Source organism: Hyperolius riggenbachi, chromosome 6, assembly GCF_040937935.1.
Source record: "Hyperolius riggenbachi isolate aHypRig1 chromosome 6, aHypRig1.pri, whole genome shotgun sequence".
Classification (NCBI taxonomy): Eukaryota; Metazoa; Chordata; class Amphibia; order Anura; family Hyperoliidae; genus Hyperolius; species Hyperolius riggenbachi.
In genome coordinates, this window is record NC_090651.1 from 87,587,812 (window position 1) to 87,604,506 (window position 16,695).

The 16,695-nt window shown below is 45.1% G+C and overlaps 1 protein-coding gene across 3 annotated transcripts in view; it reads right to left on the reverse strand.

Annotated features, from left to right (window-relative positions):
• Nucleotides 1–16,695, reverse strand: part of ASTN1 (astrotactin 1) — an 842,387-nt gene that overhangs the window by 55,321 nt on the left and 770,371 nt on the right. For all 3 annotated transcript variants that reach the window (XM_068239640.1, XM_068239639.1, XM_068239641.1), the window contains one exon: nt 16,126–16,259. In XM_068239640.1, the coding sequence (XP_068095741.1) occupies nt 16,126–16,259 (134 nt within the window). The remainder of the gene's footprint in view (nt 1–16,125; nt 16,260–16,695) is intronic.

The window sequence follows — 16,695 nt, forward strand, 5'->3', positions numbered from 1 at the left end:
ACTGCTATCTTGTCTAATTTTTCTCTTGACAACTGTTGAACACAAAATACAAGGCCATGTCTGCTACATGTCTGCTACATGTCTGCTACATGTCTGTAAGCAGTGGCTGCATGGTGTAATGGTGAATGGCTCTGCCTCTGACACAGGAGACCAGAGTTCAAATCTCATCTCTGTCTGTTCAGTAAGCCAGCACCTATTCAGTAGGAGACCTTAGGCAAGTCTTCCTAACACTGCTATCTTGTCTAAAATTTCTCTTGACAACTGTTGAACACAAAATACAAGGCCATGTCTGGCTACATATCTGTGCTACTGCCTATATAGAGTGTGCCCTAGTGGCTGCAGCTCTGGTGCTTTGAGTCTGCCAGGAGAAAAGTGTGATATAAATGTTATTTGTCTTGTCTAATTTTTCTCTTGCATTAAGCATAAATGGTACATGCTAGGCTACTTTCAGCTACTTTCAGCTAGTAGTGTTGGTGGTACAATGGATATGTTAGTTGCCTATCATACACTGAGGCCTGGGTTCAAATCCCTATCATGGTATATAAGCTGGTTTTTGAAATACTGGAATTCCCTGGCAGATGAGACCCTCCTCCCTGAGGGAGGAGGAGTAGGTGGAGGAGGAAGGTGGGAGGCCAATTAAAATCTCCCTAGCAGAGTGTATAGCAGCTGTCCCATAACTAATTAGTGTAGACAGACAACTGAGTCAAATGGTATAAGGACCTAGCTTGGAGGAGGGTGGGTCCTCCAGCAGTGATGTGTATTTCACTCAATCATGTCTGCCTCCAGGTATTAGAGCCCTTGAAACATGTTTTCCATCATTTTTCTAGGTGTCAGAATTTTTTCTGTTTTACAAAGTTCGCCTCCCCATTGAAGTGTATTGCAGTTCGCGAACTTTTTCGCGAACCGAACCTTTCGCGGAGGTTTGCGAACAGGGTTCGCGAACTGAAAATCTGAGGTTCGCGACATCTCTAGTGCCTAGCACACAAATAACTATTCTGTGTTCCTCACTGATAAGAAATTCCCCTTTTTACCTCTTTCTTGCTCTCAGAAGCCATTTTCTGCTAGGATAGTGTTTTATAGTTAGAATTTCTGAGTCAGGACTGAGTCAGCCACTTACATACCTGATATTTAACTCTTTCAGGCAGAGAAAGAAAAAAAGTAACACAGCATAGTTATTTGTGTGGTAGGCACTGTACATACACATGTCTATCTCATCATGTCACATGTCACTTCGGGTATCCTTAAAGGACTTACGAGGTGAAAATAAACTTCTGAGAATAACAATTATATCTATCCTACTTCTCCTAAAAATGACTTTGTTAGATATCCCACGGTTTTATTTTATATTTAAATCTAGTTTTTAAGTTTTTACTGTTTCATTGTCTCTGCTCAATTACACATTCATTGCAGTATGCCAGAGCTCAAATCTATGAATTATTGACCCTTTTTATCTATTTCCTGCTCTTAAAAGCCATTTACTGACAGAAAAATGTTTTTTGGCTGTAATTACTTATCAGTGAGGGTTATGCTATAGCCTGACCCAGTCCGACCCGGTCCCGACCCAGACAGACACTGTCACTTGTATACTTGATGTTTAACTTTTTCAGGCAGAGAAAGAAAAAAAGGAACACAGCCTAGTTATTTGTGTGCTCGGCACTGTACATACACATGTCTATCTCATCATGTCACATTTCACCTCGTAAGTCCTTTAAGGTTAGGAAAATTAAGGTTAGCACAGCCTTAGCTCTAACTCTCCTAAACTAACTCCTAACTGCAAATTGCAGTCATGAAAATCACAGATTTTAGGTTTAATATCCCTGAACTCAAAAGTGCGATATTCCAGATGACTGACATGAACCAAAAGAAAAGCAACACCAATTATGACAACTGACATTTACTGTTTGGTTGCTAGTTTCTGTTGATGTAAGCAAACGTATTTGTAACCATCTAAACTCCTAAAAAGGAAAATGTTCTGCTTATCAACCACTAAATGTACCTAATCATACGAATAAGTTACTTTCTCTGGTGAAATTTCCAACAGCAACTTTGACATTGGCAAGTTTTACGTGTGTGTGAAGTCACACATGCGCACACGTATACGGCGGCAACCACATGGAGCGTGTGTCTGCGGATGGCGCCTGGAGCCAGAGAAAGGCAGACACGGACAGGTAAAGTATAGCGCACCAGGCACCCGGGGGGCACATCTGAAATTAGGGGGACATCGTTGGACCGACGAGGCGGTGGATTCCTGATCAATTTCGGTGTGACACATCCCTCTTTAATTATATTTAATCAGATAGTCTCTTGGTTGAAACTGCCCATCATCGCTAGATGTATGGCTACCTTTAGATTCTGAAGCTGCTGGTTACCTCTGTGCAAAGATCAGTTCAGACCATGGGAGTTTCAGCTCATCATACAGCAACGAAAAGATAACTGCCTCTTTAAATGATCCCTCACACATCTCTGTTTTCTCAGTCATGTTGCTGTAGCTGGCCTGGTACTCCATGCATGTGTCCTGCATCAACAATTTTAAGGACACAGCCTGTAGGACTTGCATAGTCTCTTTAAAAGTTAAAGCTATAAGGTCCAATGTCCCAATGCTTAATTCCTAAGACAATTTTTCTGTTTGCCGAGCAACTGGAAATACTGCAGTTCCTTTGCTGGGTGGTTGCTAAGCAACTAGAAACACCTACACCTGTCGGACGTCAGTCAGGGCAGCAAAACAAATGTAGTTCAACACTACTGCCTCTTTAGAGCGCTGATTGCTTCTTGTTATATCTTTGCCAGTTAGAAGTGTATTATTTACTATTTGTGAAGTGTGATAAATTACATAAATGATTCCTAAGCGCATCGGAAATAATAGCAGAAGAATCTCATAAAGGAAATATTACTTTTTCTAGGCAGTATGTAAAAGATTTTTGTAATTCGATTGTAAGCGCCTTCAGATGGAAAACTTTTGCTGATTATATTTGAATGCATGAATATTAAGCAGCTTGGCGCTTTTTCTATAAAGAAAAGCGATAGTTCTGCATAGGCCGTAAAACAACAGATTGCACACTTCCTCCTTATAATTGATGAAAAGTGTATGTGCAATCGTTATTTTCTCTTTTTATTAACATAACTGTCTGACCTCCGGGAATCAGTAATGGGATACAACGCCGTGCGGATCCCCAGGAATACACGCTAGGCAGCTTTATAGCACACGCAACACGCAAAGCTGGAACACGCAGACACACACAGATTACAAAAGAGGTTTGGCAGGCTGTGATCCATAACTTAATAAAAAGAAAGATTATTGCTCATATCCCACAAAGCTCAGAGAAGTGTGACACCGAACATGAGACAGAGGACTGTGGAAACATAATTATCAATAAAACATGGTTTATGGCATCATATAAAAGATGAGACAGCTACAAACAATAGTCTGTTAGAGAGATGGGAGCTATGACATGGGCCTACCCTCCGGGAACTGAAGATGACAGTGATTGCAGGGAGCAGGTGAAGGGAGAGAAAATGGAAGGAAGTAGATCTGTATGAACATGGGAGGAACATTAAATGGACATATTACATTTACTGCAGAAGTACAGCTGACCTTTTCATTATTTTTTCTCTCTCTTTTTTTAGAGGAACCTGTAAGGCAATATTGGAAAAAATGTCCAATTTATTAGCAGGACTCTAATGGTTTCTGCTCCTCTTATACCTGCGATGATATATGTTGTTCAGACCGCATCACCCTCTGCACTCTGTAAAGCATTGTCTTCTTAAAACAGAATATACAGGGGCGTAAAAATAGACCCTGCAAGGGATGCAGCCGCAGGGAGGCCCAACAGCCACATGGGGCCCTGTCCTGAGAGACTGACAACTAAGAGCAAGGAGAGAAAAAACACTTGCTCTCTGCACAATTGTTCTAGTGATTGCATCTGCTCAGCCACTGATAAGGAATCATACAAAGTTTTGTAGACAAAGATTTGAGGACAGTCCCTATTCAGTGTGCAGGGGGAAGGGGCCCCCATCCAAAGTTTTGCAGGGGGACCCAGTGGTTTCTAGTTACGCCCCTGAGAAGATAGTTGAATGTTATAACTTTACCTGTCTGAAATGAAACACCCATAAAGCATCACTTGAGATCTTTGTCTTTGGGAGATAGGAGTGCATCCTGCTTGTATTTAGCACACATACAGATACTTGAGGCTAAAATTGACTGTCTGAATAAAATTGGATGAGGATGGTCGGAGTTGTTTAGATATGTACCTGTCTTGACATCTTCAGGGCACAGGTGAACCGCCCCCCCCCCCCCCTCCCCAGCAGTGTGGTGGTGGCCATGTTTTTGAAGATTGCCAGAAAACCACCTTCTGGATGGTTGTGGGCCCACTCCCAGCTCGGCAGCCACCCATCAGGTAGCGGCTGTCAAGCTGGGGGTGGGCCGCTGCCACCCAGGTGGGTGTGACCAGAGCATTGGCGTTGATTTAAATAAAAATTACCAGGGCTCATTCTGAAAGGGAGGCAGAGTGATCACCTGCCTGAAGGCAAGACAACAGGACAGGTGAGTATTTAACCCCGCAACACCCCCAATCCTCCATTATTTAAACTCATAATAACTGGAAAAAATAAAATCATCCAATAAGAAATTACTTATTAAGTTCACCTATCCTCTTGTTTTTAGTGTTCACTGTCAGATTTAGGAGAATATTTCTGATGGTTTCCATCTTTACTGTTTCTCTGTGATGCCAAATGTGACATCATTTCTGGCTTTTTCTTTCTTTCTTTTTTTGTTATTTTTTTTTTATTTAACCAAGCTTTGTTAATTTTTCCTCCCTACTGCCACAGCACCTAGACAACAAAAAAGTGTAAGTGGATGGAAAAACAGGCAGAGGGACTTTAAAAGATATTATCCCGTCATCTGTAATTAAAGGTACTCCGAGCACCTCTCATCGTTATGCCTTTAAGATTATGACCAGTACTGCAAAGTACTTAAAGATGCATATCTTCCTGCAGCTTGTGCTCTTCTCTTTCGCAGTTCTACACCAAATAGTTTTCATTAAATTTCAATTTAAAAATAATTTAAAAATCGTGGCTACCATCTTGGCTATGTTATAACTTCCGGGTCACCCCTGTCTTCTCTGTTAGAGAAGTGCTTAACTGAATGAAGCAGGAAGAGGAAGTGACACGCATGGCCATTGTAAGAGGATCCTCCAGAGGAGTCATAGCACGACTTTGTTGGAAAAAAAAATGGGGGGCATATAGTGACCTATCTTTGGATGTTACAACCCAATTTAATAAAACAGAACCATTAATCCAAATTACATACAGCTGTTTCAGGGTATTTGTTACTTTTTAGTGCTAGATGTAGATTTGCGATTCAGGAAAGGCTCACAGAAATGGAGACTAGAGTTTACAAGCTTGGACATTGTCCTGCCTATACCTTTCTAACAAAAAAGTGGTGAAACAGTTTAAGGCTACTTTGCTTTGTCTTCAAATCACTTCACAGCTCCTGTCTAATCTACATTTTTTAATGCATAAACAATACAACCCTAGTCCCACTCTGCGTTCCTTCAATGGCCTCACAATGTCTTCCACACTCATATGCATAGCTCCAAGACTACTATAGCACTGCTCCCACTCTTTGGGACTCTCCTGTTAGGTTTGCTCTTTCCTCTAACATACCGTAGTCAGATATTCTTCTAAAGCCAATTTCTCTAAACTTGTCCACCCATCCTCTTCTGAGCTTAGCCTTCTTACTGATAAGCTACAGCCCTATTTTGTTTTACCTATCTATCGTTTTACCTAAATTTACTATTTGTTTTACCTATCTATCGAATCCCTATACATCAAATCATCTTAGATAGTAAACTAAGATTACAATAGCTGCATGCTTGTTTCTGGTGTGATTCAGACACTACTGCAGCCAAGTAGATCAGCCGAGCTGCCAGGCAACTGGTATTGTTTAAAAAGGAAATAAATATGGCAGCCTCCATATCCCTCTCACCTCGTGTTCACTTTAAGCCCTTCACTACCTCTCCTAGCCATCCTCTCCTTTTCTGACCCTGAGCTAGCTGTAGCTTTATTACCTTAACACCATTACGTTTGCCCTTGACTTCATTGCTTCCTTCACAAACCACTGGCCTCGTCCTTGCCTTGCTAGGTTACAACCCTGGCAAACCAGTCAGACTAGACTCCTGAAAAATCAGCCTCAGGTGGCTGAACAGCACTGATGAAAGAGCAACTCAAGTGAGGTACACATTTATCATACATCCGGTCAAGAATACATTATTACCTGCAAAACAATCATACTTTTTTTTTATTATAACTTCAGAGTCCCATGACTTACACAGCAGTTAAATATAGTACACTCCTTATTCTGACTTCAAAACTCACTTCTCTTTTACTGGCATCATTCATTTCCCTGAACAATGGCCACTGTGTCTGATCTTCGAGGTACAGCCTACCACCAGCTGCCTAGATCCCATTCCTTCTCAACTCATCCCATCTTTCCTCCTCTCTTATACATCTTACTGATCCCTTTTCATGGGCATTTCTTCCTCTTCATAACTTCAATTCTCCAGGAACCATCTCTGGAGCCTTTAACCCTCCCTAACTACTGGCTTTTTCTCTTCTTTCCATCTCGCTTAGCCCAATATAGTGACATATTCATTCAAACTTGGTAAACTACCTCTCTACTTAAACTCCCCCTTTGATCACCTTCAATCTGGTTTCCTCCATAACCACACTGCCGAAAGTGTCCTTGCTAAAGTAGCTAGCGGCTATTGTTCTTCAGCATTTGATAGTGTTGACTACTCTATACTACTCCTCATTCTCGTCTCTTCAGGCATGCAGGGGTGTGCTTTGTTTCGGCTTTCCTCTTATCACAGTGGAATGACTTTTAGCATTGCCTACTCCAGCACCATATCCTATCCTCAACCGCACTCTGTTGGGATACTACAGGGCTTATTCCCTTTTCTTATTAATCTACATCTAAGGCTTCTAACAGCTTAATCGTTCTTTTGATGTCCAATATTATCTATATGTGTCATGGTAGCATAGTGGATAGTACGCTTGACTTGCAATGCTAGAATCCCAAGTTTTAAACTTAGGATACTAGCTGCATGGAGGTTGTATGTTTTGCTAGTTTGCGAGGGTTTCTTCTGGACACTCTGCTGTATACCTACATCACAAAAACAATTAAATGAATTGATTCCCTTCCAAAAGTTGACCTTAGACTATGGGAGGGACATTAAACTATAACTATGGTAGGGATTAAATCGTGAGCTCCCCTTAGGGAAAGTTAGCGACATACAGGCAGCCCCTGGTTAATGATCAAGGTAGGGACTATAGTTTTTCTAAAGTTGAATTTGTATGTAAGTCTGAACTAGTGTTGGGCGAACATCTAGATGTTCGGGTTCGGGCCGAACAGGCCGAACATGGCCGCGATGTTCGGGTGTTCGACCCGAACTCCGAACATAATGGAAGTCAATGGGGACCCGAACTTTTGTGCTTTGTAAAGCCTCCTTACATGCTACATACCCCAAATTTACAGGGTATGTGCACCTTGGGAGTGGGTACAAGAGGGAAAAAAATTTAGCAAAAAGAGCTTATAGTTTTTGAGAAAATTGATTGTAAAGTTTCAAAGGAAAAATTGTCTTTTAAATGCTGAAAATGTCATGTTTCTTTGCACAGGTAACATGGTTTTTACCGCCAGGCAGTCATAAATGTAATAAAGAGAAGAGGTTCCATAAACAGGGACCGGTAACGCTAACCCAGCAGCAGCAGCAGCACACGTGATGGAACAGGAGGAGGCGCAGGAGGAGAAGGCCACGCTTTTTGAGACACAACAACCCAGGCCTTGCATGAGGACAAGAAGCGTGCGGATAGCATGCTTTTTACCGCCATGCAGTCATAAATGTAATAAAGATAAGAGGTTCAATAAACAGGGACCGGTAACGCTAACCCAGCAGCAGCAGCAGCACACGTGATGGAACAGGAGGAGGCGCAGGAGGAGAAGGCCACGCTTTTTGAGACACAACAACCCAGGCCTTGCATGAGGACAAGAAGCGTGCGGATATAGCAGCAATGCTTTTTGCCGCCATGCAGTCATAAATGTAATAAAGAGAAGAGGCTCAATAAACAGGGACCGGTAACGCTAACCCAGCAGCAGCAGCAGCACAGAGCACACGTGACGGAACAGGAGGAGGCGCAGGAGGAGAAGGCCACGCTTTGAGACACAACAACCCAGGCCTTGCATGAGGACAAGAAGCGTGCAGATAGCATGCTTTTTACCGCCATGCAGTCATAAATGTAATAAAGATAAGAGGTTCAATAAACAGGGACCGGTAACGCTAACCCAGCAGCAGCAGCAGCAGCACAGAGCACACATGATGGAACAGGAGGAGGCGCAGGAGGAGAAGGCTACGCTTTGAGACACAACAACCCAGGCCTTGCATGAGGACAAGAAGCGTGCGGATATAGCAATGCTTTTTGCCGCCATGCAGTCATAAATGTAATACAGATGAGAGGTTCAATAAACAGGGACCGGTAACGCTAACCCAGCAGCAGCAGCAGCACAGAGCACACGTGATGGAACAGGAGGAGGCGCAGGAGGAGAAGGCCACGCTTTTTGAGACGCAACCCAGGCCTTGCATGAGGACAAAAAGCGTGCGGATATAGCAATGCTTTTTGCCGCCATGCAGTCATAAATGTAATACAGATGAGAGGTTCAATAAACAGGGACCGGTAACGCTAACCCAGCAGCAGCAGCAGCACAGAGCACACGTGATGGAACAGGAGGAGGCGCAGGAGGAGAAGGCCACGCTTTTTGAGACGCAACCCAGGCCTTGCATGAGGACAAAAAGCGTGCGGATATAGCAATGCTTTTTGCCGCCATGCAGTCATAAATGTAATACAGATGAGAGGTTCCATAAACAGGGACCGGAAACGCTAACCCAGCAGCAGCAGCACACGTGATGGAACAGGAGCAGGCGCAGGAGGAGAAGGCCATGCTTTTTGAGACACAACAACCCAGGCCTTGCATGAGGACAAAAAGCGTGCGGATATAGCAGCAATGCTTTTTGCCGCCATGCAGTCATAAATGTAATACAGATGAGAGGTTCAATAAACAGGGACCGGAAACGCTAAACCATCCCAGATGTTCATTGGTCATGTTACTTGGTTGGGGTCCTGGAGTGTTGCGTAGTCATTTCCAATCCAGGATTGATTCATTTTAATTTGAGTCAGACGGTCTGCATTTTCTGTGGAGAGGCGGATACGTGAACCTTGCAGGCAACGGCATTCTTCAAGCTTCGGGTTATTTTGCTGACCACGTGCTCATGCAACTCAGGCACTGCAGAGCGCGCAAAGTGGTAGCAGCTGGGAACCACGTAACGTGGGATGGCCACTGACATCATGCCCTTGAAGCTGTTTGTCTCCACCACTCGATATGGCAGCATTTCGCAGGCCAGAAGCTTGGCTATGCTGGCTCTTACTGCCACGGCCCGGGGGTCATTTGCTGGCAATTTCCTCTTGCGCTCAAACATCTCCGAGACAGACAACTGAACCGTAGGGCTGCACAACGAAGGGCTGTTGGTTGTTGTGTTTGATGAACACTGGGAGACCTCAAGAGCACTACTCCGGAAAGTGACAGTGTCAGCGTCCTCTGATTTTTTGGAATGTTTTGAACCACGCAATGGCTGGGCTACTGCTGCTGCTGAGGCGGGTCTGGTGGTGAGTCTGGTGAACCCAAGGGAGGCAGTGTTGCTGGTGGTACCCTGTCCTGCCGCGTTTGCCCACAGAGTGGGATGTTTGGATAGCATGTGGCGGCTCATGCTGGTGGTGGAGAGGTTGTTAATACTTTTCCCCCTGCTCAGGCGGGTCTTGCACACCTTGCAAATCGCCATGGTAACATCCTCAGTGCAGTCTTCAAAGAAAGCCCAGAATTTGGAGCACCTGCCTTGCTGGCGATTTCTGTTTGCGCCTCTTTTGCCTCTCACTTGAACTTCCACGCTTGTGGTGCCTGAAATTGCGCGCCGCCTACCTTGTGGCACAAGGCGAACTCGTGCAGCAGTGGGTTCTTCAACAGACTCATCTGTGCTGCTGCTACGACGGCGATGTTCTCGTTCACAAACAAAATCTGGGTCTATGTCCACATTGTCCATACCCTCCTCTTCCATCTCCTCAAACTCGTCATATGTCATTGTGGGGGGCCGCCGCCGTGGAGTACAGCTCCCCAGCACAACCGTCAGGGGAAACACCTCTTCCCTTGCCCCTCCCTCTTTCACCGGATTTCTTCCTCATTTCACTTATCCTTACAGTACACGCTGACTGGCAGCAGTACAGTGGCAGTACAGAAATGCTATACAGTGGTGGGTGAGCGGTGTACCACTATTGCCAGCAGCGACACAGAGCACAATGCTATACAGTGGCGGGTGAGCGGTGTACTACTGTTCCCAGCAGACAAAGAGTGGCAGTAAACACAATGCTATATAGTGTGGCTGAGCCGTGTACACAGAGTGGCAGTAAACACAATGCTATATAGTCTGCTATATAGTCACCCCGAACGGGGTGATGTTCTGCAGCACCCGAACAGTGGCGAACACTGTTCGCCCAACACTACTGGGAACGCAGATTTTAGTACCTAAACACACGATACAACATGTTTTCCGGGGTCGGACTCTGAGGCACATACAGATGGTCCCGATCATCATCCTCATCATACAACTCTTCTCCTGAGTCTGACCCACCCACCACCTCTGCCACCCCAACATCCCCAGACACAGTCACAGACCCCTCATCGTCCTCAACATTAACTTGGGATGCTGGCCTGAGCCCGACCTCCTCCTCCACATCAGGCCCCATCATCCCCTCAATGGCAGCCCTCATTAATCGCTCTGGCGCCGGACCGATGGACACAACGTTCTCCTCCGGGGAGGGCTGCTGCTGACCACTGGCTGCTGGGGTGGATGTTATAGCTTGCGTGGGGCGTTGGCTGTTGCTGTTGTTGGGAGTGCTGCTCACAGCGGAGGTCTCTGAGGAACTCATGGTGAGCTCATATAGTGGTTGACGGTGAGTGGAGTATTACTGATCCCAGCAATATACACACTGACTGGCAGAGTACGCAATGCTATATAGTCTGGCTGAGCCGTGTACACAGAGTGGCAGTGAACAATGCTATATAGTCTGGCTGAGCGGTGTACACAGAGTGGCAGTACACACAATGCTATATAGTCTGGCTGAGCCATGTACACAGAGTGGCAGTAAACAATGGTATATAGTCTGGCTGAGCGGTGTACACAGAGTGTCAGTAAACAATGGTATATAGTCTGGCTGAGCGGTGTACACAGAGTGTCAGTAAACAATGGTATATAGTCTGGCTGAGCGGTGTACACAGAGTGTCAGTAAACAATGGTATATAGTCTGGCTGAGCGGTGTACACCGAGTGTCAGTAAACAATGGTATATAGTCTGGCTGAGCGGTGTACACAGAGTGTCAGTAAACAATGGTATATAGTCTGGCTGAGCGGTGTACACAGAGTGTCAGTAAACAATGGTATATAGTCTGGCTGAGCGGTGTACACAGAGTGTCAGTAAACAATGGTATATAGTCTGGCTGAGCGGTGTACACAGAGTGGCAGTACACACAATGCTATATAGTCTGGCTGAGCGGTGTACACAGAGTGGCAGTACACACAATGCTATAGAGTCTGGCTGAGCGGTGTACACAGAGTGGCAGTACACACAATGCTATGTAGTCTGGCTGAGCGGTGTACACAGAGTGGCAGTAAACACAATGCTATATATAGCGTGGCTGAGCGAGGTGCACAGTGGCAGTACACACAATGCTATATAGTCAGGCTGAGCCGTGTACACAGAGTGGCAGTACACACAATGCTATATAGTGTGGCTGAGCGAGCGGTGTACTACTATTCCCAGCAGACACAGAACAGTAAACACAATGCTATATAGTGTGGGTGAGCGAGCGGTGTACCACTATTCCCAGCAGACACAGAACAGTAAACAGAATGCTATATAGTGTGGCTGAACGAGCGGTGTACCACTATTCCCAGCAGACACAGAACAGTAAACAGAATGCTATATAGTGTGGCTGAGCGAGCGGTGTACCACTATTCCCAGCAGACACAGAACAGTGAACAGAATGCTATATAGTGTGGCTGAGCGAGCGGTGTACTACTATTCCCAGCAGACACAGAACAGTAAACAGAATGCTATATAGTGTGGCTGAGCGAGGTACACAGAGTGGCAGTAAACAGAATGCTATATAGTGTGGCTGAGCGAGCGGTGTACTACTGTTCCCAGCAGCGACACACAATGACTGGGGGGGACCCTGGCTAGCGTGGCTGGAGAGCGAACTACCCTGCCTGCCTACCCAAAGCTAAACCCACAGAGAAATGGCGGAGATATGACGTGGTTCGGGTATTTATTTACCCGAACCACGTGACCGTTCGGCCAATCAGAGCGCGTTCGGGCCCGAACCACGTGACCCGTTCGGCCAATCACAGCGCTAGCCGAACGTTCGGGGAACGTTCGGCCATGCGCTCTTAGTTCGGCCATGTGGCCGAACGGTTTGGCCGAGCACCGTCAGGTGTTCGGCCGAACTCGAACATCACCCGAACAGGGTGATGTTCTGCAGAACCCGAACAGTGGCGAACACTGTTCGCCCATCACTAGTCTGAACACTGTGCCCCCTAAGCCTCCAGTGTCCTCCTATGTCCCATTGTGCCTCCACTATGCCATCCTGTATCTCCAGTGTTCCCCTCTGTCCCCCTCTGCCTCCACTATGCTATTCTATGTCTCCAGTGTCCCCCTGTGCCTCCACTATGCAATCCTGTGCTTCCAACGTGTTCTTCTCTGCCCCTCTGTGCCTCCACTATTTCGCCCTGTGTCTCCAATGTCCCTCTCTGTCCCCCTGTGCCTCCACTATGCCATCATTTGTCTCCAGTGTCCCCCTCTGTCTCCATGTGCCTTCATTTTGCCATCCTTTGTCTCCAGTGTCCCCCTCTCTCCCCCTGTGCCTCCACTATGCAATCATTTGTCTCCAGTGTCCCCCTCTGTCCCCCTGTGCCTCCACTATGCCATCCTTTGTCTCCAGTGTCCCCCTCTGTACCCCTGTGCCTCCACTATGCCATCATTTGTCTCCAGTGTCCCCCTCTGTCCCCCTGTGCCTCCACTATGCCATCCTTTGTCTCCAGTGTCCCCCTCTGTCCCCCTGTGCCTCCACTATGCCATAATTTGTCTCCAGTGTCCCCCTCTGTCCCCCTGTGCCTCCACTATGCCATCCTTTGTCTCCAGTGTCCCCATGTACCATCTATTCAAGTATCCCACACAGCTCTGACAAGTTCTCATTCCTCTTCTTCAATGTGGAAGTGACATCACTGTGGCAGGTGTGCTGTTTATATAGGTGTGCTGTTTATATTGTTGTAACCCAGGACTACCGGTATTGACATGACTGTGCACTCAAGTACTGCACTATATAAATGCTCAAGAATAATAATAGATATAATACTGTATGTAGATGAGCCCTAAATCTATCATGCTGCTACTTCTCATTCTGCTGTAACTTCTCATTTCCCTGGCTGTCTTTTTTTTTTAACTCAGTATGAACAATACAGTTGTGATCTTTCCCACTTCTGAATCAACTTCTCTACCAAACATAACTATTAACATTCACAACACAGCAATAACTCCGGTTTGCCAAGCTTGTTAATGATGGGTAACATTTGATTCAGCACAATCATTCAAAACTCACATTTACTGGTTGGTTAACCTCCTGACATCTCCACAAATAAGATTTTTCAAATCCATTACTATCCAACAAGTGATGAGACTAAAATGTTAGCGGATGCCCTCACAATATTTAAACCGTTATTGTTGTCTACTTAATGCTAGGTACATACGATATGCAGAGGCGTAGCTATGGATGGGCCCCGGCCGCAGCACTGTGAGAGCGCTCGGCATGGCTGCGTGCATCCCCACATTTGTAACAGGTGGCTTGCCACCTGAACTGCCACCGCTTCTCTCCCTTCCACCCTCTGTAGAGGAGTGAGTAAATGTTAACACCAGAAGACTCACCGGCTCCGACGTGGATATGACCTCATCTCTCCTCTGTTACTAAGGAGAGGACGCTGGGCACACTGCAGAGGGCAGACGCACTGGCTCCAAAGTTCCAGCAATGCCATCATCTGCCAAGCAGATGATGGCATTTCTGGAACTTCGGGGCCAGTGAGTCTTTTGCTGTTGCATCTGGCATCTGTAGGGGGCACACTGGCTATCTGAACGGGGAAAGGGGGCCCATTTAGCTATCTAAACAGTATTTGTACATTTGGCTCAATGTATGACCATTTACACATTTGGATGCGTGGTCACTCCAATATTTATTTTGGGGGGTGAGGTCTTGCAAAAAACGGTCTTTGTTCCCAGGTGCTGAAAACCCTAGCTACGCCTCTGATGATACAATTTTCTGTCAGATTTACCTGCCAGATCAATTTTTTCCAACATGTCCCATCTGAATTTCCGATTGAATTTCCAATCGATTTCCATAGAAGTGAACGGAAAATCGATTGGAAAATTGTATCATGTGCACCTAGCATAAAAACTAGCTGGCATCTATCTCTACCCTGAACTCTGCTGCTGGATTAATTCTCTCCCCTCCCTTCTTGCTCCTCAGATACTGCTCCTCTCTTTCACTCCCTCACATTGTTGATGTGCAAATTTAGGATTTAGTTGGAGCTTCTACCTCTTAAGGAGGCACCACAGCCACATACAATGTCGTAGAATGAAATACATTATTCAGGATACCGGATTTTACATTAATTATTCTGGTTACAGCATCATACACACTTCCTATATGTATATACAGCAGACTATCATCCCTCCTGCATCTTTGTATAGATCCTTTCCAGGGATTGCTTTTGTAAAGAATACATTTACTGAGAATCCCCCATGAAGTGATGGACTAGTCAAAAGCCTGTCAGATCTGTCAGATTTCTATTAACTACTGTAAGTGACAGCAACTTTGGAAAAATGTATTTTATAGCTCATTTTACTCTGGAAGAAACATAGTTCTTAGTTGTATGTGTTTACATGTATTTTACTTTTTGCAATAGTGGTCCTTTGCTAGTTAGTTTACTATAAGGGGATTTTAATGTATTGCTGTACATTTGTATGTAGCCCCACCCTAAAAGTGATGTTCAGCCCGGACTATTTAGTTATGCAGCCTTTTGCCCCAGAGCACTCTGGGAGAACAGTTGCTCTTTCTGCCTATTTCGGTACACACAACACACTGTAGTAATGCCTTTTGCCAGCATAAATGATGTTGCCACATGTGATACAATTAAAAATGTAAATCAGGTAGAAATAAGATTTTACATTTGGCAAACACAAACTAAATCATTAATATCATTAATTAATTCATAGTGTAAAATAAAAGCAATTTTAATCATTAAAGTGGACCCAAATTAAAAATACAAGATTTCAGAAATAAAATCTATTTTCTAAATTATAATAATAAATAGCAGCTTTTTTCAGCTGCATGATGACAAATATAAAATATTTTACATTTATTGGAGGAACCCCTCCCTTCCTTTCAAATTGCCGGGATTTTTCCGGCAAACTGGTGGAGTAGATGCGGTGTCTGGCAATGGAGGAATTGCTAATGGCTGCCCCCAGTATAACCCTAGCTATGAAAAGAGAAGGGTGAAAAGCATGCACTTAAATGCTCATAGGTTTGAAGGAGTGTTTATTTATCTTTGTATGTGTCAGAGTGGTGCAACTAAATATTTTTAATTTAAAAAATGTTTGGTTTGGGTCCGCTTTAAGTTACATACAGTAAGGTTCTTCTTTAAAAGTAATGTCCGAGGAAATGGAAAAAAAAAGATCAACTTACCTGGGGCTTCATCCAGCCCCTTGTAGCCATTCTGTGCCCTCGCCGCAGCTCCATTGGCTCCCGGTCCCCTCCGGTGCAGGTGCATCATTTTCTTCATTCTTCATTGTCCAAGCTGGAAAAGGATGAACTTTCATTCATGATATGTGTTCCTGTAAATCATTGCTCTGTGCCCTGACTAAATAAACAAGCCCAGGTGATAATTACTGACAGATGTAGAGAGGTCGAGAAACAAAATCTTACACAGGTTGCGGCAAAGGGGCGCAGGTTGGAAGTCCATCCACACCAAAGGCAGTAGAGTCACATCGACACCAATCTTCAATTACATCTCCGCGTCCGGAACACCAGAGAGAGCTGAGCACAGCTTCCTGCAGCAACTGAGAGACAGACAGACAGACAGCTGAGCACTGAACCCTGCAGTAACAGAAAGACAGACAGACAGCTAAACGCTCAACCCCTACAGGGAAACACAGACACACATAATAACAAATACACAGAACGGAACACACAAATGCCCAACTGAAATTAAACAACTCATACTAACGCTTATTGTTAGTTGACTGAGTCCTCTCTCCCTGTGTCATGTGACAAAAACTGGAGTTCGAACACTGGAAGTCTGGCGTGTATGCTAGCAGACCTCTAGTGTTTTAACTCTTGCTTTTGTCACATGACACAGAAAGAGAAGACACAGAGAGGAGCAGCGTGGACAAAAAACACTGGACATGGGGGAACAGTGAGTGCCGCCAGTGAGTTGAGTGCATGGTGAGCCGAATGATGGCTCACCCTGCTGCTGCTCAAATTCCTGGTGGTGTT